Source organism: Pseudoliparis swirei, chromosome 2 (genome assembly GCF_029220125.1).
Source record: "Pseudoliparis swirei isolate HS2019 ecotype Mariana Trench chromosome 2, NWPU_hadal_v1, whole genome shotgun sequence".
NCBI classification, from domain to species: Eukaryota; Metazoa; Chordata; class Actinopteri; order Perciformes; family Liparidae; genus Pseudoliparis; species Pseudoliparis swirei.
The window spans coordinates 10144495-10167032 of NC_079389.1; the positions used below are offsets into that span (position 1 = coordinate 10144495).

Genomic DNA, 22538 nt, shown 5'->3' on the forward strand with positions numbered 1-22538 from the left:
TTTTGGAACACCTGTAGCTAGATACCAAACCGGCTATTTAAAAATGTTTTTCTTATCAGTATGAAATTACAAAATATTAAAATGCCTGAGTTAGCAAGATTGCTAATTTACATCAGTAACAAATGGCCGGGTTGCAGCACACCAACACATCCGTAGGCTACTGTGGGTTGTACAAGCAGTGTACAAATGTTCATAGGTGTGAGACGGCACATGTTTATCAGTAATATAGTGATTTAAATCAGTGTAGTCTATGCACCAACGATGATTATCGAATGCAATTCACACAATAGACATGACACTGTAATCCAGATGGGAGAAAAAAATGAGTGTTCCAGAAAAACTGTGCTAAAATGCAAGTTGGAAACATTTATTAAAGTTATCATGAAAAATGAAAGTCTTATTTCCGGGCGACTTTGAGCTTGTAAACGTGGCAGCAGAAGCCGTTGTTCTTCTGTTCAATATGAACAATTGTGTCCTTGTCAAAAAACAACTCATGTCGATAAGTCTGAAACAAATCAAAAGGAGCACACATGAATATACACAGACACTTCCGCTTCAGGTGGGTATTCATGTCAGGTCACTCACCTCGTCCCAAGGTTCCAGCAGATGGACAGTCCGCAGTAACTGCCCACTCTGGTTGTCATGCAGTTGGATTTGGGCTCTTCCTTCTCCTTCCTCACCGTTAGTAACCACGACTGCCAAAAGGTCCAGCTCGTCCTCATATTCCACAATACGGAAAGTCTGTCAAATGTATTGTTGCTTTTCATGACATTTGTTGACAATAGGAAAAATATAGAATATGAAGTGACCATATAAAAAAAAAAAAGTGTGAGACTAGATTTTATATAGTAGGCATCTTCTTTCCAGAGACACTGGTTCACTTACATCTTGATCTGGATCATCATCCAGCTGATGAAATCTTTTCTTCACCGTTCGGCCCGATGAGGTGACTGTGATTTGTGAGGAAGGCTGCAGTAGATGGAACGCCGAAACATTACATTTCAGCCCGCCCGAAAAACTGTCCGACCAAAGTTTTTATAGTGCACATGTGATAGATACATGAGTCCGATTCACGATCAAGGTAAACAAAGTATGTTGTGAGTAAAGCTTACAGTTCGCTAGTAGATAAATAATGACTTACATTGTCGTTTCGATGGGTTTTCATAGAGAAATCCTTAACCACCTTTGATGGGAAATCCTTGTTCAGTTCAACAAGGATTTTCAGGACACTTGGAAGTTGGGAGGGAGGGGGAACAAAACATATGGAACATGTCAAGAATAATACATATTAAAAAACATGTGTCATACTGCATGTACATAGAGAACAGAACATGGGCTGAAAAGACTACCAAAACACACGTCAACACAGCTTTCCTTTTGAGATGCAAATGTTGACTGTAGCACTCACTTTATGGTGGCAGGTCCAACATGAACGATTCTTCCGGAGCCATCAGGGTGGAAGAAAATCCCATCACTCTCTAGAGAGCAGCAGTTCATGTTTTGTATTCCATTTGATGCCTAATGTCATCAAATTAAAAAGTATCAAATTAACTAGGACTTACATTAATTGTATAGAAAACTGCACATAATACTATGATCATATACCAAAAACTAGGTTTCCTCTTGCCGTTTTTGAAAATATATATGTATATGTTGTAATCTAGCAAGAAAGTAAAGTATGCTTTTCTTTCAATTGACAACTTTCTTCTGTGATATGCAACTGGATTTGTGCAGTTCAGTCGGCGAAGCATCAATAATCTGTGCACGCACCATAGTGTAAAAGAGAACACTTATCTCAGTGAAACCCCACTCAAACCTTGTGGTTCGAGTATAGTTCAGCCACTGTAGACTTAAGAAGGTGGTTGTGAAAAGTGCTGCGGCTCTAGAGAGTTTTAAAAGTGGAAAAGTACCATTTGAAAATAAGGTTTCTGGTAATTGTAATTCGTATCATTTCAAAATTATACCACAAATGTATTTCTGTTTTACACCAAAAACAGCAGAATTGTTACTGGTATTTCAGGTGCACCACATTGATCAGGGAAAGCAACACTGATTTCCTGTGTTTTGGAAACTGTAGCTGCTTAAATGTTGTTTAAAGTTTTTTCCACACAATATATTATGCAGCCCTAGTTGCTGGCAATCGTCTCTTGTAAGAAATAAATATAAAGTATGTCATCAAAGATACTGAATCTGGAATTATCTCGAGAGGACAAGCTCATATAGCATGTGCAGAAAAGATCTGCACAATGGGGTTCTGAATAGGGCTTACAGGTTTGGTTCCGTGCTGCGCTGTCCAGCAGCTGAACACAATGACTGTCACTAACATCTGTGGTTCTTTTTACCCTCGCAGTTTCAATAGCTGCGGCCAACTAGGTGGTCCGTCACACAACAAGAATGGAGATATGCGTCTACTTAGCCATGCATATGCTACAGTTCATACTCGGATTACAAACATATTTGAAACATCACTTTAAAGTGTACGGTTAAAGAGGCTTCTTTAAACTTACCATCGTGCTGTCCTTGAGGGAACAGATGTGGTGAGTGCCCTTGTGACGTGTATGCATTGGTGTGTAGATGTAATGCCACGGGTAGCCTCCAATTTGGACACTGTTATTCGCACATGATACCTCGAAAAGCACTGGAGGCCATTCTGCACATTGAGACCAACAAATACTCCATTTACTTTGTAATTAAAAACATTTATTTACAGTGTCCAAGTAGATCAACTAAAATGCTTCACACAAAGACACCACCGGTCTAAACTTAAAAATGGACTCACCTGTGATCTGTATATTTACTGGGATACCAAACGGAACATCTCCCACAGTTTCGCCACCAAGAAGTGAACTTGGCTTTCGAAGCGTTAGCTTCTCTGTCAAGTACTGAATACAAAGAAAATGTTCATCAGCTACAAAGAGCTGTAAGCTGAGTAACATGAGCGAGAATAATAGAAAGCATTAAATATTCCCACAATGTATAACAATCTGATTAAATAAAAATGCAGAATGCGCAACAGTGTGCAGGAAACTCTTTCAAATATACCCACCCGTTGAACAATGTGCTCAAAGCTGTACAGCTTTACTGACTTGTTGCTGTAAGACACCACAAGGACACCGTGGGACAGAACAACATCGGTAACACCATTTCCAAATACCTGAAAGACCAAGATCAACATTTTTAAAACAACATTACTCAGGTATACAAATAATGAACCACAAATCAATCTGCATACCTTTTTGTTGATATCCAAAATGCCAACAATTTGTAAAGGGAAGACATGAAAGATGGCCAGGTGCATCACCGTATTCTGAGTAATACCCGCCTGTGAATAAAAAAGAAATAAAGAAACTTAAAGATACACTTGTCATATCTTTTCATCTCCAATATGTCAGAGATCATTTAAGATGAGTAGTACAAATAAACAGTTGAGCAAATCACTGAGTCAATCCAAAAAATAAATGATGGGAAACAAATGGGTAATTAATTACCTTTTCACTGGTTCCAGCTTCACCGATGTGAAAATGTACTGCTCATTAGGATTACTTGATTATTGTAATTTGAATATTTTGGGGATTTGACAAAATTAGCAACAAATATTTTGGAGTTTGGAAAAAATCAACAATTCAGAGACATCACCTCTGAACACTCTAATGGCTATTTTCTTTTTTTTAAGTTGCAGACATTGACTAGTGATAGCTGAATTGCCTCACTGGTCATAACAAGCTTTGATATATGAAAAAAAATTCTTCTTAGATTTATGCAATCTTCAATTCATGAACTACCAAAAATCCTTGGCTTTATTGCCCTTAATGAAGTACCCTGGCACTCTTTAATAAGGCACACAACACACTTAAACATAACTTACCTGTCGTGCTAAAGAGGTTTCCTTGTTTTGAACAGATTTCACATAAAACCTCTCTTGAGAAACATCCCAGCTGAGATACCTACAAAAAAAAATATATAGGCTATAAATATGTATATATACAACAAAGTTTTAAAAACTTTAAAAAACTCAGAATAGGCTATTTATATATCGTCACTGTAGGAGCAGAGAATTCAAGGCCTTGACAATACCTGAACTTGTGCTTTGAAGACAGATAAACTCTCTGCAGCTCCTCTCCTGTTTCAACTGAAAGGCGATACAGCCAGTTATTGGCAGTCAAAACCAAGAGGCTGGGTTTTTGATCAGAGGGGGAGGCTAACGTCCTGTCCTGTCAACGAGACAAATGTAACACCAATGTGAACCTGGGATGTTTACATTTGGTATTGACAAAATAAAGAAAAGAAATCAGCGAGTTTGTTACTTACAAGTGGGCTCTGACACAGCAAAGCATCTTCAAATTTCTCCAATTTAGATCTCTTTGGCAGTTTGTATAGAAGTTGAGGCTCGGCATGAACACTGGACCCAGAAGATGTAATCGCTCATTGTGTGTCAGAGTATAAACATTATTACATTGTGCCTTACATTTTTACAGCTGAATGCTATGTACATTAACATCATGAAGATTTACACTAATGTTCTCACTGCTTTGGTTTTATACATTAGATAGCTTAATACATATGGTGAAAGTGTTTGGGATCTATTTAGAGTGAAACACCCTGCCACCAAAATAATAAAGGAAAGAAATATTTCATAACAGAGTTGCACGGTCCACTTAAATCATTGTGTGGAATTATTGCTTTACTTTTAGTAAGTAAATGACCTGCATCTTACAACTGTCCTGCAGTGATCTTAACCTAACTCATGTATAATACAACTTTAATGACAGTTTTAAAGTTTGTCATTCATCTGTAGCTCTCCGGTCTTATTTTGTGTGCTGAAGACTACAAATAATATGAAAATATTCATACTCACCAGCTGTAGCAATTCTGGTAATTTTCTAAGTAGATTTTACCATTCTCATACATTATTGTAGATTTCGAGCTCTTGTTCCATACTTTAACGAAATCCCTGTTGTCCTGCATTGACAAAGAAAATAGTCCATTAAAAGCATCCATTGAAACCAGACAGTTACAGGTAATAGTTTGAAGTATACTTTCTTCCATTATCTTACCTTCAGTAGGATACCTCGAAGGACCTCCATACTGTGCCTGATCAGGGACCCAGCATCCCTGATGCCTCGACTCCTCCGGCTCAGCAGCTCTGTGGCGTTTACGGCTCTTTTCCTGCTGCACGGCGCCATCAGCAGGCGGCACGTATTTCTACAACTGGACTGTCTGGTAGCATGACAGGAGACAACAACCCGAGCTGACCCCCAAGAGCACAGGCAGAGCCAGGTGAGGGCAATACAGTCCAAACCTCTCACTGAGGAGCGTCCATCTTTCCGAGACCACTGTGGAAACTCCTCCTGAGCTTCACTGTCAGCTAGCTAGCTCGCTAACACGAAAAGGTGACAGCTAACGCCAACTAAAGTTAGCGCTGTTGAGCTCGAGCGACTCGATATTTTGTTTACGTCGTTCAAAAGTCGTACCTGGTTTGTTACATATGACCCTGGCTTCAGGTGAACATGGGAGTTGCTCGGGAACGAAACAAAGAAGCGATATCAGCAGTTTAAAGTAGTTAAATGGAAAGGTTTCGCATCAATTAACTACCAATGCTTGCTAACTGTACACTCGCTCCATGTTTGTAGTCCTCCTCCTCGAGCGTCTTCTTCTAGTCGAGCAATTCAGGCACACGGCATCCATCTTGGAACGCTAGCGCCCTCAGAGCATCGATGTATTTATACCGTAGTCTGATTTTACAGCTTTAGTAGCTTTAAGCTCGGAAACAAATATATTATTTAATACTTTTTGACTGTATTATATTGTTCTGTATTGGTTTGTTCCGATATTGATGCTGTAGGATGTTTTCATTAAATTAAATAGTCAAACCAAAGACTCCTTTGGCAGTACTGTAATGGATAGTGCACCATTATACACATATTGTATTTAAACTTTGCTTGTCATTTGGTAACTGTGTAAAGTTTGATGTGTGGCTGCACAGCATATTAACTGAAACACCAGCAGGTCACTGGAGACATGTCAAAAACACATTGAACAAACTAACAGTAACAGTCAATGATACAGTATGTTCAATCTTAGCCTTATGTTAATCTTGCCAAAACAAACACTTTGTTGAAAAGTATCCTCATTATATTATCTTCGGACAACTAAAACAAATGGGGTTTTAACAGAGTACACAGGGATCTTTGCCTGAATATTAAAAACATTTTGTAACTCTTCTTGTGTTTTTACAGAATAAATGCATAAACTGCAGAGTTTCTCTCGAGCCATATTGGCTGAAGTTTTCAGCCGATTGCCGTCAAGACTACATTCGACAGCAGGAAGACCTTCAGCTCCACTAGGTTCACGGATTCTGACCAATACCGATGACATCTTTAAGCACAACATGTGGTCAGTGAATTTACCACCCATCTGTATACCTTTCATGGAGACGGTAGGATTACAGAATAGGTGTGCATAATTTAACAGCACTTGACTGAGATTTAGGGTTACAGTTGAGAGTTTGATATTTTCTTTATGTTCATGAGTTACTAGTTGAGCAGCTGTATCAACAATATCATTTGTAATATTTTATTTGTTAGGGATCATGTGCAATGGACAGAAGAGGATAAGGAAAATGCACGGCAGAAGGCAAAGGAAAATTCCTCCACACACATTCCTTTAGAGGAACAAGGCAAGAATGCATCCGTGCAAAACTATTTTTCCAAATTACATTTGATTGGGGTTGATTTTTTTTTTTCAATATGAAATGTCTTCTCCACACAGGTACATTTGACACGGAGGCTTGCCAATACTGGGACAAGTTTTACAAGATGCACCAGAAAAAGTTCTTTAAAGATCGCAAGTGGCTGTTTTTAGAGTTTCCAGAACTGCTTCCTTCAGGTGCAAAAAGTCAAACCACAAATGGGTATCTGGTTGATCAGCAGGAATCACACCTGCAACTGACTGGATCCAGCACAGACACAGAGACCAGATACCAGCAACATAACGGACCCACACACAGAAATACAGACACCCCCAGTCATCAGAAGGAGTCCTGTCAGGGAGCAGCACCAGAGGAAACTGAAGCTCTCATACAAACTCCAGCTTTCCCCGGCCAGCACGCATCTTTTAGGATCTTGGAGGTTGTCTATTCTGTTTTCTGTTCACATGTATTGATTTTGATTGTTTTTATATAGATTGTTGCATGTGGACCATTTCACAGTTGTGGCAATATTTTAATAATAGTTTTGGATAACAGCACATAAAAATATAACACAATCCAATTTTTTTTTCACAGGTTGGATGTGGGGTTGGTAACAGCACATTTCCCATTGTTAATTCCATAAAGTAAGTAACTATTTTATATTTACATATATTCCATTTCAGTTAATCTTTTCAACAACATCGATGTGGATCATGTCAATTTTTCGTGCAACACATGTTTACAGAAGCAAAACATTAAAATGTACACAATAATGGGCAGTAACATGTAGTTATCTTTATAAGTTTATTGTTCTAAGTCCATGCACCATACCACTATCCAGCTACACACCCTCAATCAAACCTGTGGCTCATTATGAATGATATAACATATTATTACAGAACTTTGCACAAGAGCAAAATATAGTCATTATAATTGCATGAAATGTTCCCATACTGCTTGTACACTTTAACATATAATGTTGCAAAAAATGATTTACTGAATTTGAAATACAACCAAAACTTAAATAAGGAAATACATGGGGCATTAATCTGTGTATCCTTGCGAAATACTTATAACATTTGACTTAATAACATGAACAATGGCTCTGTTCTCATCAAGTGTCCCAGGAGGCCATGACCATAAGAAAGTGAGCCAGCATGCCCAACAGCTGCACCCTTTTCACACATTTTGTTTCCTTACTGTGACATGTCAAAACATCTTCTGAGAAAAAGGCCCTATTGTGCTCCTTTACACAAGGACTCATAGAGGGTGGCCCTGAAATGGCTTAATCTGCACTAAAATCTCTTTCTGGTTAAGGAAATTGGAGAGAAACGTGTGTTGGCATTGAGAGGGACTTCAGGTTTTAATTCAAGCCAGAGGTGCTGATTCAATCACAGTAATGGGCAGAAGTGTAACATACTGTGAGAGTTTCTATGCCAATTCATAATGTGACTTTTTTCAATGAAACATCGGCCATGAGCACATTTAACACTTTTCACTTTCTGTTTCTGTAATATTCTGTCTTGTCCATTTGTTTTTCCAAGAAGGCAATTATACCATTTTTGTCAGCATGCAATAAGTAAAGGTGAAATCTTGGCTTCCATCAAAGACGGTGCTGTTGTACTGTATTTGTAATCGGTTAAGAGTTCCTAAATTGGCTGTTCTGCTTCACAGAGAAAAAGATGCATATTTATACTGTTGTGACTTCTCCCCATGTGCCATTCAGCTGGTTAAGGTAAGCTTTGTTAGTATTGTATGAATATATGAACTGTATTGAGGTTGATACATTTTTTCAAAGCAATCCAAACTTATATCACATAAACTATATTAAACAAAACGCCAGCAAAAGCTATATGAAGTCAATCATTGATCATGTGGACACTATGTTGACGGCATTTCCATCATATCAGATTAGGTTTCCCACATGTCATAAACTGCTAAAATATTTAGACCGATTACATGAACTTTTGATGAAGAAATACATTTAATTATTCATTATATAGTTATTGTAAATGTCAATCTTTTGTGCTTTCCAAAATCTCCATTCAAATGAGTTTTTATAGTTCAGACCATTGTTCCCTCACACAATAGGCAACTTCAAAGCTACAGCTGAATCAATCAATCCATTAATATGTTAAAAAGAAGACTAAATGGCTTAAGTATAACATATCTTTTTATTTTGGGCTTGTTAAATAACTAACTAATTTGTATCTGTTTAAATAGTTTAAATCTTGAACAAATATAGGATATTTATCTTTTCATATTCTGTAGCTTTCCTTGATATACTGTACATTACCAAATTTAGTTGACTATTCCTTGTCATATTTAGTGGGGGTGAAAAGTAAACATTCATTTTACGAGTACATAATTTATATTTGACAACTTAACAGTTCTGCCATTCTATTGTATAATATAAGATCCCAAAGGAACATGTATTATAAATAATTTGTATAATCTAATTTGATATATCTATTGGATTATGTATTGCAGCATTTCTTGTGATACTGTACATTGACATTTTAAACTGTTTTAGCTTCAGTGCAAATTATACTGTACCTACGTATATTTCTTATAAGCAGCCATTTACAGAAGGAGTGCAAAGGTCAAACTCAGTGCTCCTGCATTATTCACGCCACATATGAGAGTGACGTCATGCCTAGTTAGTGCTGTGACATTTGTTAATGGTATTATTGTTGGAGATGGCTGCAATACAAACACTGTACAGTTGCCAAAATCTATATAAACTGCCATTTGGAAATTTACTTTGTGTGACTATAAAACATTCTGAGATCCAGCCTACCTTATTTTCCTCATGTAGGACCATCCAGACTACCATGACTCAGTGTGTCACGCCTTTGTCCATGACATTTGCGAGGAGAAGGCTTCCTTTCCCTTCCCTATTCACAGCCTGGATGTTATCCTGGCAGTCTTTGTGCTCTCCTCCATTCATCCGGAGCGGTAGGTGAACGTTAAAAGACAGAGGAGAGCCAATATAATTTCCTGTACAGTGGTTAGGTTGACATTTGAAGGATGGCTGGGTTTTGTTAATTGACATTTCACTGACAGACTGCAAGGAATTGTGAACCGACTATCTACATACCTGAAACATGGAGGGATGTTTCTCTTTCGGGATTATGGGAGATTTGATTTCTCACAACTCAGGTTTAAGAAAGGTGAGCCTCAAAATAGCAACACACACCTAAATACAGCCATTTGATCTACTTAACCGTATTAGTTTAATATTCTCTATACACTGCTGTGTGTGGAGTGTTTTTGACAATTGAATAGATTTAATGTTTACTTGTTTATTAACCTTTTAATCTCTTATAATCAGGACGGTGCTTATCAGAAAATTTCTATACACGAGGAGATGGAACCTGCGTGTACTTTTTCACTAAAGGTATTTCTCAACCATGAGATCTTCTCCTCACTTTCAGTTTCTGACACGACCGAAACTACTTTTGAGGACACTGGGGCGATGTCTTTGATATTTTTTGGGAATTTTGAGGTTTTAGAAACTTTGGAAGAGTAAACACCTGTGCGGGTATTTGTGGGTATTATTGTATATTTAAAGCTTCTCCATACGGGATTTAGGGCATTAGTGGCAGCAAAAAACGATTTGCTTTTAAAGATATAGCAGAATAATGTTTACCCAAGTAGATAATTAAGATACTCTGTCTCTGTGGATTTGAGTTATTTGATTAATGCAGAGGCAATAAAAAGGCATTTATTTACAAACGAATTAATTTATATGTGTATATTATTTTTTACAGAAGAGGTTCATGATTTATTTTCCAATGCTGGACTGGAAGAAATTCAGAATCTGGAGGACCGACGACTCCAAGTGAACAGAGGAAAGAAAGTTGCAATGCACCGAGTTTGGATGCAGAGCAAGTACAGGAAAGGATATCCACCTCCACCATCTTAATTTCCCACTGCACTGTTTCTTTGATAAAACATGTTAGCTGTTATAACCAGATGAGTATGTGTACTACAACAAAACTATGCAATAAACGCATCAACTGAAGCTATGTTACCTGTATTTGTATAATGTATCTAGAGATGAATGCATTGACTTGCATTTTGTAAGGTCCAAGCGGGAAATGTAAAAAGTTTGGTTTTCATCCTTAATGTGGGTTACAATTTATAGACAAGAAACACGAGATGAGCTTTTGAATGAATTGGTCAAACTTCTAAGGTACTTAATTATGAAATATAGAATATATTATGACGTGTTTCACTCATCTCAGAATTTGATATAGTTCCTCATAATGTTGACTTCTTTTTTGATTGAAATGGGCTTCCACGACCAGTTGATATCGTCCAAAAGTAATTTAATAACTTCAAAGGAATAATATCAGATATTTATGTTTGCTCCGAACATCATACTTTCCGGTGAGTTTCCCACCAGTTTACAACTTATACATAAAAAGTAGTTAGGCATGGTTCAGGCGTGCAGTGTATACATTTTCAAAGTAGACTATGTCTGGGCTTTAGGTGGTCGTTGACGTCAAGAAAAAAATGTAACACCCTCGCGATAAGAAATATGCACACGATTTATGACGCTTCATTGGTAACCACTTGAAGACGGAGAGGTGGCTCCGGTGCCAGGACGCTCTGCTGTGGCGTGAAGAGGTTTGTGCCCCAAAAGCAGATCATAATTAAGACACTTTCACTCAGTGGTAGTCACCGTGTCCATGTAAAACGAACTGTGGCACGTCCCGACGATCAATTTCGCAGCCTTTGTGGACGATTAACCGTGTGCGCTGCAGTACGAACACACGAAAAGTAGCTTGATGAGTGTCCAAAGTAGTGGAAGTTTGGAGGGGACGCCATCTTTGGTCCCAGCTCTCCACGTCCCCAACACGGACTGTGTTTTCAGCAACACACCACGGCAGTGGTGAAGGCTCAGGAAGGTATCGTTTCACGTATTAAGACGTACATGTGTTTTCCGCCTGCTCCCTTTTAGTCATCGTGTGCAGGGCGAACAGGAAATGGTGTAAAACCCACAGAGCAGATCGTGGTGGCGAAACCAGCTCTTGCTAGCTAGCGTTCCACCAACGCGTCAGCTCCGGAGTCAGCGGAGCCGTTTGGCTAGCTGGGCACTTAGCACCGGAGACACGGGACCGTCGGGCTGCGACCAGGCTCGTGCAGCAACCTAATGACAAAAACGTGCATAACGGCGATAAACCTATACGTGAGCAATACGGGATAGTCGCTGTAATCGGCGCATCCTTCTTTGAGCACGTTGTCGTTATCAGAGCGCACAGTAGTTAACTTACAGATGGATGTAAAATGGATTAGCAGCGTTAAATGCACGGAGAAAAATCGAGCTTTTTTTTGTTGTTGACGGTGAACGTTGTGCCACCGGTTAAGTTAGGTGTTAGCTATCCTTTGTGTGAGACGTTAGACTGTGGCGTTTCTCTACCAACAGTAGATATATGTAACGTTAACTTAACGCTACATGTGAGTGTGACCAACGTGAATCATCACCCCAACTGCCTTGGATCGGTCGAAGGTCTTTGACAGTATGGCAGACCATAATTTAAGCGTTAGGTGTAGTTATGCTAACGCCGCCGCCGTGTTGGAGGGTAGGTAGCCTTGTTTGACCTTTTCGTATCGCTAACTTAACGATGGAGTATAGACCACCATGTTACACTAGATGTCCCGTGGGATACAGGCTGCTAACCTAACGTTACATGCAACCAAATACATGAAGCATATTTAGTCTTTTTGGTGACACTGTGGAGTTGTCACTTATGTCTATCACACCTACTTGTTCCCTCAGTGGTTTCCACGAGATATTGTGATGATTGAGAACTTTTACTTAGCTTTGACCATTGAGGTAACTTCTAATTGTCTCGGTATTCATGTTTTATGCATTGATTTAGATTAATTAAGAAAGGCTGCCTATATTTGTATGACACTGGTACATATTGAACATTGTTAGACTATTGTTTTCTGTGTTGTGGCTTGAACGGCTAATGAGTTAACAGAGGTAAGTAATCCAACCCAATGTATGCTGGAGATGTTTATGACTTTTCAAGTGTCTTTTTAAACAGGTGGTCAGTCTGTTCAGCAGCTCCGAGTTAAAATGACATCCTCAGCAAGAGTTGTAAGGGTTCAACCACATGTTCCTGCAGGGGCTTGAATATAGATAATAGTTATGCATGAGGCCATGGTGTTTGAGACAAAGGGAAATCCTTGTGGAAAACCACACAGCTGATGTGTAGTTATGATGGGAAACTGGCATCTGGGTGACATCGTCTTCTGGAGGCATCTCAGACTAGCTAGAATAAGATTGTCCTGAAAACCAGCAGCTACAACACCACCTCCTAAAGATTATGTTTTTATAGGTACAATCACACAATTAAAGTAGATTGAACACGTTAATAAATTGCTTCTCGTGAATATTGCAGTGCTAACTCGGCAGCAAAACTGTATTGAGGAGAAAGAGGTGAAACATATGCTATTCATTTTAACAGTTGCAAGTGAGAGAACTTGTCCCTGTATGTCTTTGTGATTACAGGGTTGAATATTAAGCACTGCTGTATACTAATTGCAAACAAGTGTTGCTGGTTCATCGAGTCATTAAATACGCCTGCAGTAGGTAACTTCTTTTACAACATAGACTGCATATTTGATATGCTTTAGAAACTACAGACACAAAATGGGAAATGTAGCAAGCATACTGAGTCTCTGAGATGTTTTAGGAAGAGGAAATGGACCCGTGTCTGATTGTAACTAATGTGTCCCATTCACATTTTTAAAAAACCTGCAAACGCAAGCATGGGAGGGTTTGTTACTGTTGATGTGATCTTAAGGCACTGAATACAGACAAGTGACCAGACGGTTAGTAATGCAAACATTCTGACAACCTTTTCCCAAAACAATCTCCATTTGAAGATGTGATCAAGGCTTTTCTTTTTCTATGCTGCTTGTCAAACTGTCATTTTATGGTTAGTGGGTCATTGCTCCTCAGCTGTAGCCTGATGGGGTAAGCAGGGTAATCCAGACTTCCCTCTCCCAAGCAACCATCCCCATCTTCCTGGGGCACCCAAAGGTGTCCTCAGGCCAGATGAGATGTATATTCAGACTAGCCTGTTTTGGTGCTTCCTTTGGGGCTTCTTGCCACTTTAAGCAGACAGTATTCTGGTTTTAGAGGCCAAAATCAATGACTTTTTGTTTATCTATTGTTAATGCTGTTGGGACACTGCAACTTGTATGTGTGTGGTTTTATCATTCACATATCTCAACAAAGTAGTTGTATTGTATATAAAAGTATTATTGACTTTCTACATCTTCTCCTTATTTATTGTATAGCACATTAGTTAATTATGTGGTTTTATAATATGTTGTAAATAAAAGAAGCTTTTCAGTTGGGCTGCAACTATTTTCATCATCAATTAATTGGAAAACTTGATACATAGTTAATAAAAACAGGAGGGAGAAAGGGGAAAAAGTCCATAACAAATATGTGTGTGTATCATCCAATTAATTATCTATATGTGTGTATAGATGGATAATTAATGAATCAGATAAAATCGAGTCATCTTTAGTTAGTATGGTGGATTTTAGTCATATAGTGAAGACTTGACTCCATATTCTGCTGTCGTGTGGCCTTACATACATGTTAAGGGTTAGCATGGTTTCAATATTTTATTTAACTAATCTTTGGTTGACTACAAGTTTGCTCTGTTCCCAACTGTAGTGATTTTGTTGAGATGAATTATTCAATGAGTTAGGTTGTCCTCAATTTATATTGATGCCTTTCGTAGATCCAAAATGGTTGTCTCATTTAAAGCACCGTTTTAGTGGGCAGACTCCTGAGTCAGCAACAACACTGAAGCTCACGTAACAGTCCCACAGGAGCACGGTGTTCATCAGTGCCGAGCATTTGAAACATTTCTCCTGGACTCTCAGGATAATAGCGTTTGTGGGGCCGAGATTTCTGTTACTTCTAGACGTCTACTCTGCATTTTGATTTTCATAAATTATTTAAGTGTCTATTATTTTTGTTGTATTGAGCTGAAGCCGGTCTTTGTCATACCTCTAAGGAATGTCCATGAAGATGATCTGACATATATTCTGGTCTAGACGAGTATGTTATCACCTGTGAGGGTTTGAGACTATATGTGACTAAATAAGTCACTTTTTATTTTATCTCTGCTCCCAATCTCATTGCGACTGTCACCTGCTCTTGAGTGGGAGCATTCAGAGACTTCAATTAATCCAAACTATTGAATAACAGACATACTTTGAATTTTTGCTTCTCCTCCCAGGCACCATGGAGGAGCTGCACAGCCTGGACCCCCGCAGACAAGAGCTGCTGGAGGCACGCTTTATGGGCGGGGTTGGCGGTAGCACAGGAGGCAGCACTGGCAGCACAAGTGCGGGAACCAAAGTGAGTGAACATTTAACCGTGTTGCTACGTCATAATTGATTTTTTTTTAAATGTGTTCATTGTCTTATCCCACGTTCTTTTTTTCCCTTTCTTTTTCTTCAGGGATTGACTAATAATGACTGTTCAAATCAAAGTTTTGGAAGCCTTGGATCCTCAAGCGACAAAGAATCAGAGGTAAACTAAACTATTAAAGAATAATAATTTCTAAATCAGTACATTTATTGTATACGTAAATTGTTCTTGCTTTCTGATGTAGAGCTGTGCAATTAATGAGTGAGATTAGAGGCCCTGTTCAGATCTGGCATTAACATGCATCTTGGGTGATCCGATCCCTGGTCGACAGCGCTAGCCACAGTGGCGACCCAAGATCTATTGAGGACCGATCAGACCACATTCGGACGTGGTCTGGTCAGCATATAGTCACATTATTTTAACAGCGTATACACAAATGTGTCCCCGGCCATATTGAAAGACCACCTCAACGGAAGTCAGTGTGTGTGTGTGTGTTTGCTTGTGTGTTCGAAAGATGATCCTAAACGGCTTGTGTTGAGTTTATTTTGCACCAAATTACTTAATAAAGATATTAAATATGTCCAAAATCTTCTATCCCGATGTAGGTCATTCATTTCTTTATAACATCAATATACATCACAATAAAACTTTAGAGAGAAAGATATTCTCATTTTATGAATAACTTAAGTGCAAAATGAACATCTCATTTACAAGTGAAATTATAGTTAATAAATGAATCAATACAGGCTTAACTCATATCTATCGAAAACAAAAGGACAGCAAAAATAATCTTAATGTCTCAAAGGTTTTTATCAGCTTTTTTTTTATTAAGGCCAATGAATAACGTATACATCAGGTGGTCAGTAACGAGGTTGTAAGCACAATCCTCAGGTTGCATCTAGTTTCTGCTCCTCTTTTTGACGATGTTTGTCGAAACTCTTGTCTTTCTTATTTTGATAGGGGTCAGATGTGAAAAGAGGCAGTTCTCCCGCTTATTCGGTAGGTATATTTTGACATTTTAAACGAAAGTTGTTCTAATATGAACTGTTTGAATTTCGCACTCAACATAAAGACTGGAAAAAACTGACATGAAAGTGTGTTATGAAACCTGTTATTCTTATTGCTGAAAGTCATTTTGTTCAGTGTTGGAATAAATGCTTAATGCAGGCTAAGTTTATTGCCAACTTGTTAAGATATAAACAAGTCTAAAGGTCAAAACAGCCTTTTTGTGTAGAATTTATAAAAAAGAAATACTACACATGTAGAATCAAATTTCTCTTTCAGACCCCAGAGAAGAAACAGTCAGAAACGGCCAGAGGCAGAAAAAGGAAACCTGAGCTCCAATCAGAGAGCAGCCAAGGTGAGTGTCTTTGTGTTGAACTCGTGAAATGTCCTCTCTTGCGTACATTATATTTTAGAAATATTCAACCTTAAATTCCCTGTGTTCCTTTCATAGGGAAATCAATTGTCCGAGGACCCAAAATAAGTGATTATTTTGATGTAAGTTTTCAATTTCCTGTCTCTAAAATGACTACTGTGATAACGGTTCTTTTTTTTAAGACACACAGTGCATCTGCTGTTATCAAATGTTTGGCTGCGTTGTCACCTTTCCTCTCTTAACCTTTTAGTTCCAGGGAGGAAATGGGTCCAGTCCTGTGAGAGGTCCCCCACCAGTGATTCGATCGCCCCAGAACTCACATTCCCACCCTGCTCAGGGTATCGCTGTAAGTAACACCTGAACTTATACTCAAAATCTCGTTGCTGCTCCTTTTGGTGTTGCCCTGTCTTAAAGGAAGGACTCTCTCTTCTCTTGCAGGCTATACAAAATAGCTCATCTCCTACTAGTCAGTCTTTTGGGGACCACATGGCACTTCCAAAGCAACTAGCAGATAGATGTGTTCAGGTGAGGGAGGTGATTGTGACCAGTCGGGACACCACCATCTCTTTGTATTTGCTCTTCAATGTTTTTTTCTGGGCAGCTTTTTAAACAACTTATTTGATTGTATTCCACTCTAGACTGACCTCACAGTGTTGAAGTTGGCTGCCCTTGAAAGCACAAAGAACCTGGACCTCGAGAAGAAGGAGGGGAGAATAGATGACTTGCTACGGGTAATGGAGAAAGACTGTTTACTACTGTGCAGAACGGCCTGTCTGGGCTGTCATGTTACTTAAATGCAAAACAAATTGGACCATGTTTGCTAAAGTAATGTTTAGTAATAGAACAGACTTTCATTTGTTTTGATTTTCAACATTTTAAATGGTGTGTTTAAGATATGAAATAATTGGTGGATTGAAAGAATAATGTAATTTGTGCAGCTATTGATTTAGTTTTTTTTTTCTTGCATCACAGGCAAACTGCGATCTCAGGAGACAGATAGACGAACAACAAAAATTACTTGAAAAGTACAAGGAACGCTTGAATAAATGCATCACTATGAGCAAGAAGTTGCTCATCGAAAAGGTAGATGTATTGTTTTTCTTAACCCTTTATGAATATTCAACATACCTTCTCTGTCTGCCAACTTATCTATATATTCTTGTATTTCAGAGCACCCAGGAGAAGCAGGCCTGTCGGGAGAAAAGCATGCAAGATAGACTTCGGTTAGGTCATTTCACGACAGTGAGGCATGGAGCGTCATTCACAGAACAGTGGACTGACGGCTATGCCTTCCAAAACCTTGTGAAGTAAGAACCCTTTCTAGTGAGCTTGTCTGTCTTATTGGTCATGTTGTTTTCTAGCTGTTTTTATATTTATTTTATTTTTGGTAATATTTTGTATTTATTTATTTTTTTACATTTGAGGGAAACAAGCTCCTTTTTTTAAGAAACATTACTGTTGCAGTGAAGCACACTTTTCTATATAATATTGAAGTGCTTGACAGCTTCTCTGCGCGTGTGTGATTGGGAAGTTTCCCAAGACTAACCCTGAATATTCTACGGATCGGCCCAAACGGTTGGTTCTGATTCAATTTCGAACGGTTTGTTTCTGGTGCAGCCAAAAAATAATGCAACTCTCCTATTTGCTGATCTTGTGTTTCATGGTGACAAATGTATTATTTTGATATGACATTGGAGAGGAGCATGTGTAGTGTGTACTTGTATATTCTATGGAGTGCCTTCAGGTGCTATACAAATGAAATGTATTGTATAATAGCACGGCTTTCCATCTGCAGACAGCAAGAGGGCATAAACCAACAGAGAGAGGACATTGAGAGGCAGCGAAAACTTCTAGTTAAGAGGAAACCTCCATCCTCTAGCAACTCCCAAGCACCAACCACAAACTCGGAGCCAAAGCAACGCAAAACCAAGGCCGTGAATGGATCCGAAAATGACCCCTTTTTAAAACCCAGCCTACCTCAGCTGTAAGCTCATGCCTTGTATAAATCACAGATATCAGACAAGCCATTCAAATGCAGTGTGTACAATCTCGCCAAAGACATAACTTACTGTTGTAAAGCACGTGTTATTGTTCTCTCTCTCTCTTTTATCTCTCTCCTTCTGGAAAGGCTGACACTAGCGGAGTACCATGAACAGGAAGAGATCTTCAAACTGCGACTTGGACATCTCAAGAAGGTTTGCCCAATGCTGAACCTGCAGCAACATTAACAACTTTATTTCACATGTTTTCCTGTGTTGTCTAGTGTATTCCTAATTTCACAAGATTCACAATGTATCTAGGACCAGGAATATAAAACCTAATTGGAGTCGGTCACTAAATTCAGACTGCATGAACTGCTTCCAGAGTTCAAATTGTTCCTTTTTATGTCAATCACTTTACGGATGGAGCAAGCCTATAGTCTGTTGATGTATTCATTGTTCTCACCATGAATACATGATCTAGACGGCTCCAGAAAGACTCCCTATTAAGTCAACCGTGAAATATTCAATTCCGAACTAGTCGGCTGTGTACAAGAGGGTTTTGATGAGCTCCTCTCTTTGTAGTCAGAGTTCTGAAGTTCCTTCTGTGAATTTGTGTGTTTGTGCTTTAATCATTTATAGGAAGAAGCTGAGATCCAGGCAGAGCTGGAGCGTCTGGAGAGAGTGCGCAACCTTCACATTCGGGAGCTGAAGAGAATAAATAATGAAGACAGTTCACAGTGAGTCTTCCTCATTTTCTTTCACAGTTACTGCATTGACATTGGAACGTGACGTACACACAAGGCCACAATCCTCATCCATGGTGGTGATATTGAGCGACTGCCAATGGGTTGAGCTTCCGTATTCTTTTTTCTCACAAGTCATGTATTGGCAAAGCTTATGCTGAAAGATTTGTCATTCAGACGCAGCCATCTTTAATTTTGATTTATTTTCTGTCGTTTTTTTCTATCCAAAGATTTAAAGATCATCCCACGTTGAATGAACGATATCTGCTCCTACACCTTCTAGGAAGAGGGGGCTTTAGTGAAGTTTACAAGGTAGGTCGTGTTTATGTCAAAGCAAAATAATACTCTGAGCAGCTTTTCAAGTAGATGTTAACTTTTGTGTGCATATGTTGTGCAGGCTTTTGACTTGACTGAGCAACGATATGCTGCTGTCAAAATCCATCAACTTAACAAGAACTGGAGAGAAGAGAAAAAGGAGAACTATCACAAGTATGTTGGCCCATGTAGAAATACTGTATGTAATCTCACCTGCAGTATACAATAATTAGTATTTCAAACGTGACCTTCTTGGACAACCTGTTCTTATGTCCTTTACTTGTAGTGTATTGTTTTTCCTGTCTAAGTCCAAACACCAGGCTGTCAGTGCAGAATACAGCACCGACACCTCATGCTGTGGTTTCTATTGGAAGCATAATTATCTTCCCCTCCACAGACATGCATGCCGAGAGTACAGAATACACAAGGAGCTGGACCACCCCAGAATCGTGAAACTTTATGACTACTTCTCACTGGACACAGACACGTTAGTGCACTTGATCCATTGTTTTGAATGCATCTCTAGCACTTTTAAGTTGGTTTATGTTAGATGTGGGCCCTAAATCTTCATTATTCCCCCCCATTCATTAGGTTTTGCACTGTCATGGAGTACTGCGAAGGCAACGACTTGGATTTTTACTTGAAACAGCATAAGCTAATGTCTGAGAAGGAGGCACGGTCTATAGTCATGCAGATTGTGAACGCATTAAGATACCTGAACGATATCAAACCACCCATCATCCATTACGACCTTAAGCCAGGTAAGTACGTGCTTCTGGACACATGACTTGTCCCATATTTGTTGGTTCTACATCCAATCAGATTGTGCAAATGGAGTCACGTCTTTAGTGCTGACTTTTACTTTGATTTCAAGGCAATATCTTGTTGGTGGATGGGACAGCCTGTGGGGAAATCAAAATCACTGACTTCGGTCTGTCAAAAATCATGGATGATGACAACTATGGCGTGGATGGGATGGATCTGACATCTCAGGGTGCTGGGACCTATTGGTAAGTCTAAATGTTTGACTTATATTGTACATATATCACATTCAGTGAAATACCACACTCAAAATACTCCTTTCAATTATTCACTTAAAGTTACTGTGAGCAACTTTCAACTGGTTATGAAACAGTCTGAATTTAATACTGACCTACCTAATAAGTAAATGAGGCCATTTCCTAACGTTTGATCGGTACCAATGGTTTCCATGCATAATCTGATGAACTAATGGTTCATCCAGAAAGTCCTTCAGCTCAAAATGCAGCGGGGCCTTGGGCAGCGACCAGCCACCACTACTTTCGTCTGCAGGGAGCCCGTAAATCAACACACAATATGTTGATATCAAAAAGAGCTAGAAACATTTGTTAAATAGATGTTCAAATATGCATAAATAGATATGCTCAAGTCAAGGAAAAGTATTTCAAAATTGTACAGTGCTTCCAGAATAAATGTGCTAAATTGCTTTCCACTTATTTCTTTCATTTTGCTCAGGTACTTGCCTCCTGAATGTTTTGTGGTTGGCAAAGAACCTCCAAAGATCTCCAATAAGGTGGACGTGTGGTCTGTCGGTGTTATCTTTTTTCAGTGTCTGTTTGGCAGGAAGGTAAGGAGGGCAATACAGATTCTTCCCGTGAATGTTTTTTGTAACCTCGTGATTATTAAGACCTGCTTGTACTTTTCTTAGCCCTTTGGCCACAATCAGTCACAGCAGGACATCCTGCAGGAGAACACCATACTGAAAGCTACAGATGTCCAGTTCCCTGTCAAGCCTGTTTCCAGTAATGAAGCAAAGGTTGGTGAACTTGCATACAAAAAGGACACAGACATTTTAAAATAAGTCGGGCATTATGAATGAAATGATATCTTAAAACACTTGATTGACCTGCACATTTTTGACACTGTTCTTCCCCTCCAGGCCTTCATAAGGCGGTGCTTGGCATACAGGAAAGAGGACCGGATCGACGTTCACCAGATGGGAAGTGACCCGTACCTGCTCCCTCACATGCGAAGGTCAAGCTCCTCGGGAACTCTGCAGATAAATGCTGCTGGCTCAGGACCGGCCTCCTCCAGTATCATCTCATACTGACGGCATCGTAACTGTGACGAAAAGACAAACTGGCTCTGTTGCTTCCAAACCCGGAGAGCTTCTCTGAGTGGGAGAAAAACTTGCGCCAGGCTGCTACTTGTTTACCAGGGCTTGATCAGTGAGGGGATGTTTTTAAAAGGACATGGGTGAAAGGATCTTTTCCGGGTCCGATTAAAGCACTGATACTGACGACGTACCTTGAAGAACATGTGACTGGATGCTCCGGTCAGATGTTGCAAATGGAAAAGGCTTAAAGGGCCGAAGGGACACTTGGCAGCCCACCGTTTAGATTAAATAACATTGTCCTGCAAGGGTGCAAATGATTCAGCTGCTAGAAGTTAATTTACTGGTGAGGAGGGGACGGTCGTCTTTATGTAGAACTACAAAGATTTCACGAATGATTTGGCTCAATGTTTTGTTTATCCACAAATCTTAGGCTTTAATTTGAGTTACTTAGCCATGAGAATGTAATGTGTGGCATCTAGTGACATGTAGGTTGGGACAGCGTACTTACGTTTAATGCACAAGTAACCAAATGTAGAAACATGACAATGTATAAACTCCTATGCAGGAATATTAATTAATAGATAATTGGAAAATGTATATGTTGTACAGGTGAATTTAAAAACTGTAACAGCAATGTGTACAAAAAGTTAGAATTTCCCCATGCAAACTAGTTTTTCATTTTGCTGCTTTGTTGCTCTTATTTTTTCAAGGGCTGTATGTTCCACTTTGGGTACAAATTGTACAGTTCTGCTAAGTGAATAATAAATACCAGGAAAAGTTTTTCCTTCCCAGTGACTAGTCCTGTAGAATCCGTTCCTTGGTGCCATGTCCATTGTCTGAATCCACTGACCCTCTGTGGCTGTGTTTGGTACTGCATCGTGACAGGTGCACCAAGGGTGCTCAACATGAACCATGAAGGGA

The 22538-nt window shown here is 39.2% G+C and overlaps 3 protein-coding genes across 5 annotated transcripts; 2 read left to right on the top strand and 1 right to left on the bottom strand.

The window, feature by feature from the left end:
• Positions 1-346: 346 nt before the first annotated feature.
• On the bottom strand, positions 347-5227 carry dcaf17 (ddb1 and cul4 associated factor 17). The gene is given in 15 exon segments (XM_056423798.1): positions 347-505; positions 586-741; positions 886-969; positions 1142-1229; positions 1409-1518; positions 2508-2650; positions 2780-2882; positions 3047-3154; positions 3233-3322; positions 3866-3944; positions 4075-4211; positions 4309-4399; positions 4856-4959; positions 5055-5200; positions 5203-5227. Coding segments are annotated over 15 exon segments (1572 nt in total). The 3' UTR covers positions 347-397.
• On the top strand, positions 5184-10715 carry mettl8 (methyltransferase 8, methylcytidine). Of its 2 annotated transcripts, none has more exons than XM_056423811.1 (10): positions 5184-5277; positions 6237-6393; positions 6585-6676; positions 6769-7127; positions 7283-7332; positions 8363-8423; positions 9507-9646; positions 9755-9861; positions 10023-10088; positions 10462-10715. In XM_056423811.1, exons 2-10 carry the CDS (start codon positions 6242-6244, stop codon positions 10614-10616), a joined length of 1182 nt encoding a protein of 393 aa, XP_056279786.1. In that variant the 5' UTR covers positions 5184-5277; positions 6237-6241; the 3' UTR covers positions 10617-10715. The 2 variants fall into 2 exon arrangements, with proteins under 2 accessions (XP_056279786.1, XP_056279794.1); XM_056423819.1 differs by lacking the exon at positions 5184-5277 and adding an exon at positions 5321-5390.
• Positions 10716-11004: 289 nt separating this feature from the next.
• On the top strand, positions 11005-22397 carry tlk1a (tousled-like kinase 1a). Of its 2 annotated transcripts, none has more exons than XM_056423786.1 (22): positions 11005-11323; positions 14971-15092; positions 15195-15266; positions 16065-16103; positions 16389-16464; positions 16561-16604; positions 16733-16828; positions 16921-17007; positions 17121-17213; positions 17455-17565; positions 17653-17789; positions 18278-18466; positions 18611-18677; positions 19104-19201; positions 19438-19519; positions 19605-19696; positions 19920-20009; positions 20114-20283; positions 20397-20532; positions 21017-21128; positions 21210-21317; positions 21441-22397. In XM_056423786.1, exons 2-22 carry the CDS (start codon positions 14976-14978, stop codon positions 21609-21611), a joined length of 2187 nt encoding a protein of 728 aa, XP_056279761.1. In that variant the 5' UTR covers positions 11005-11323; positions 14971-14975; the 3' UTR covers positions 21612-22397. The 2 variants fall into 2 exon arrangements, with proteins under 2 accessions (XP_056279761.1, XP_056279755.1); XM_056423780.1 differs by lacking the exon at positions 11005-11323 and adding an exon at positions 11623-12279.
• Positions 22398-22538: the final 141 nt, after the last annotated feature.

What these genes read in the sequence shown, in the direction of transcription:
- mettl8 (XM_056423811.1), top strand. Translation starts at nt 6,242, where the DNA reads ATGCATAAACTGCAGAGTTTCTCTCGAGCCATATTGGCTGAAGTTTTC. An exon ending in GTGCCATTCAGCTGGTTAAG is followed by an intron (nt 8,424 to 9,506) that starts GTAAGCTTTGTT and finishes TTCCTCATGTAG; the next exon opens with GACCATCCAGACTACCATGA. An exon ending in CGTGTACTTTTTCACTAAAG is followed by an intron (nt 10,089 to 10,461) that starts GTATTTCTCAAC and finishes TATTTTTTACAG; the next exon opens with AAGAGGTTCATGATTTATTT.
- tlk1a (XM_056423780.1), top strand. Translation starts at nt 12,219, where the DNA reads ATGGCAGACCATAATTTAAGCGTTAGGTGTAGTTATGCTAACGCCGCC. An exon ending in AATAATGAAGACAGTTCACA is followed by an intron (nt 19,202 to 19,437) that starts GTGAGTCTTCCT and finishes TTCTATCCAAAG; the next exon opens with ATTTAAAGATCATCCCACGT. An exon ending in TTCTCACTGGACACAGACAC is followed by an intron (nt 20,010 to 20,113) that starts GTTAGTGCACTT and finishes CCCATTCATTAG; the next exon opens with GTTTTGCACTGTCATGGAGT.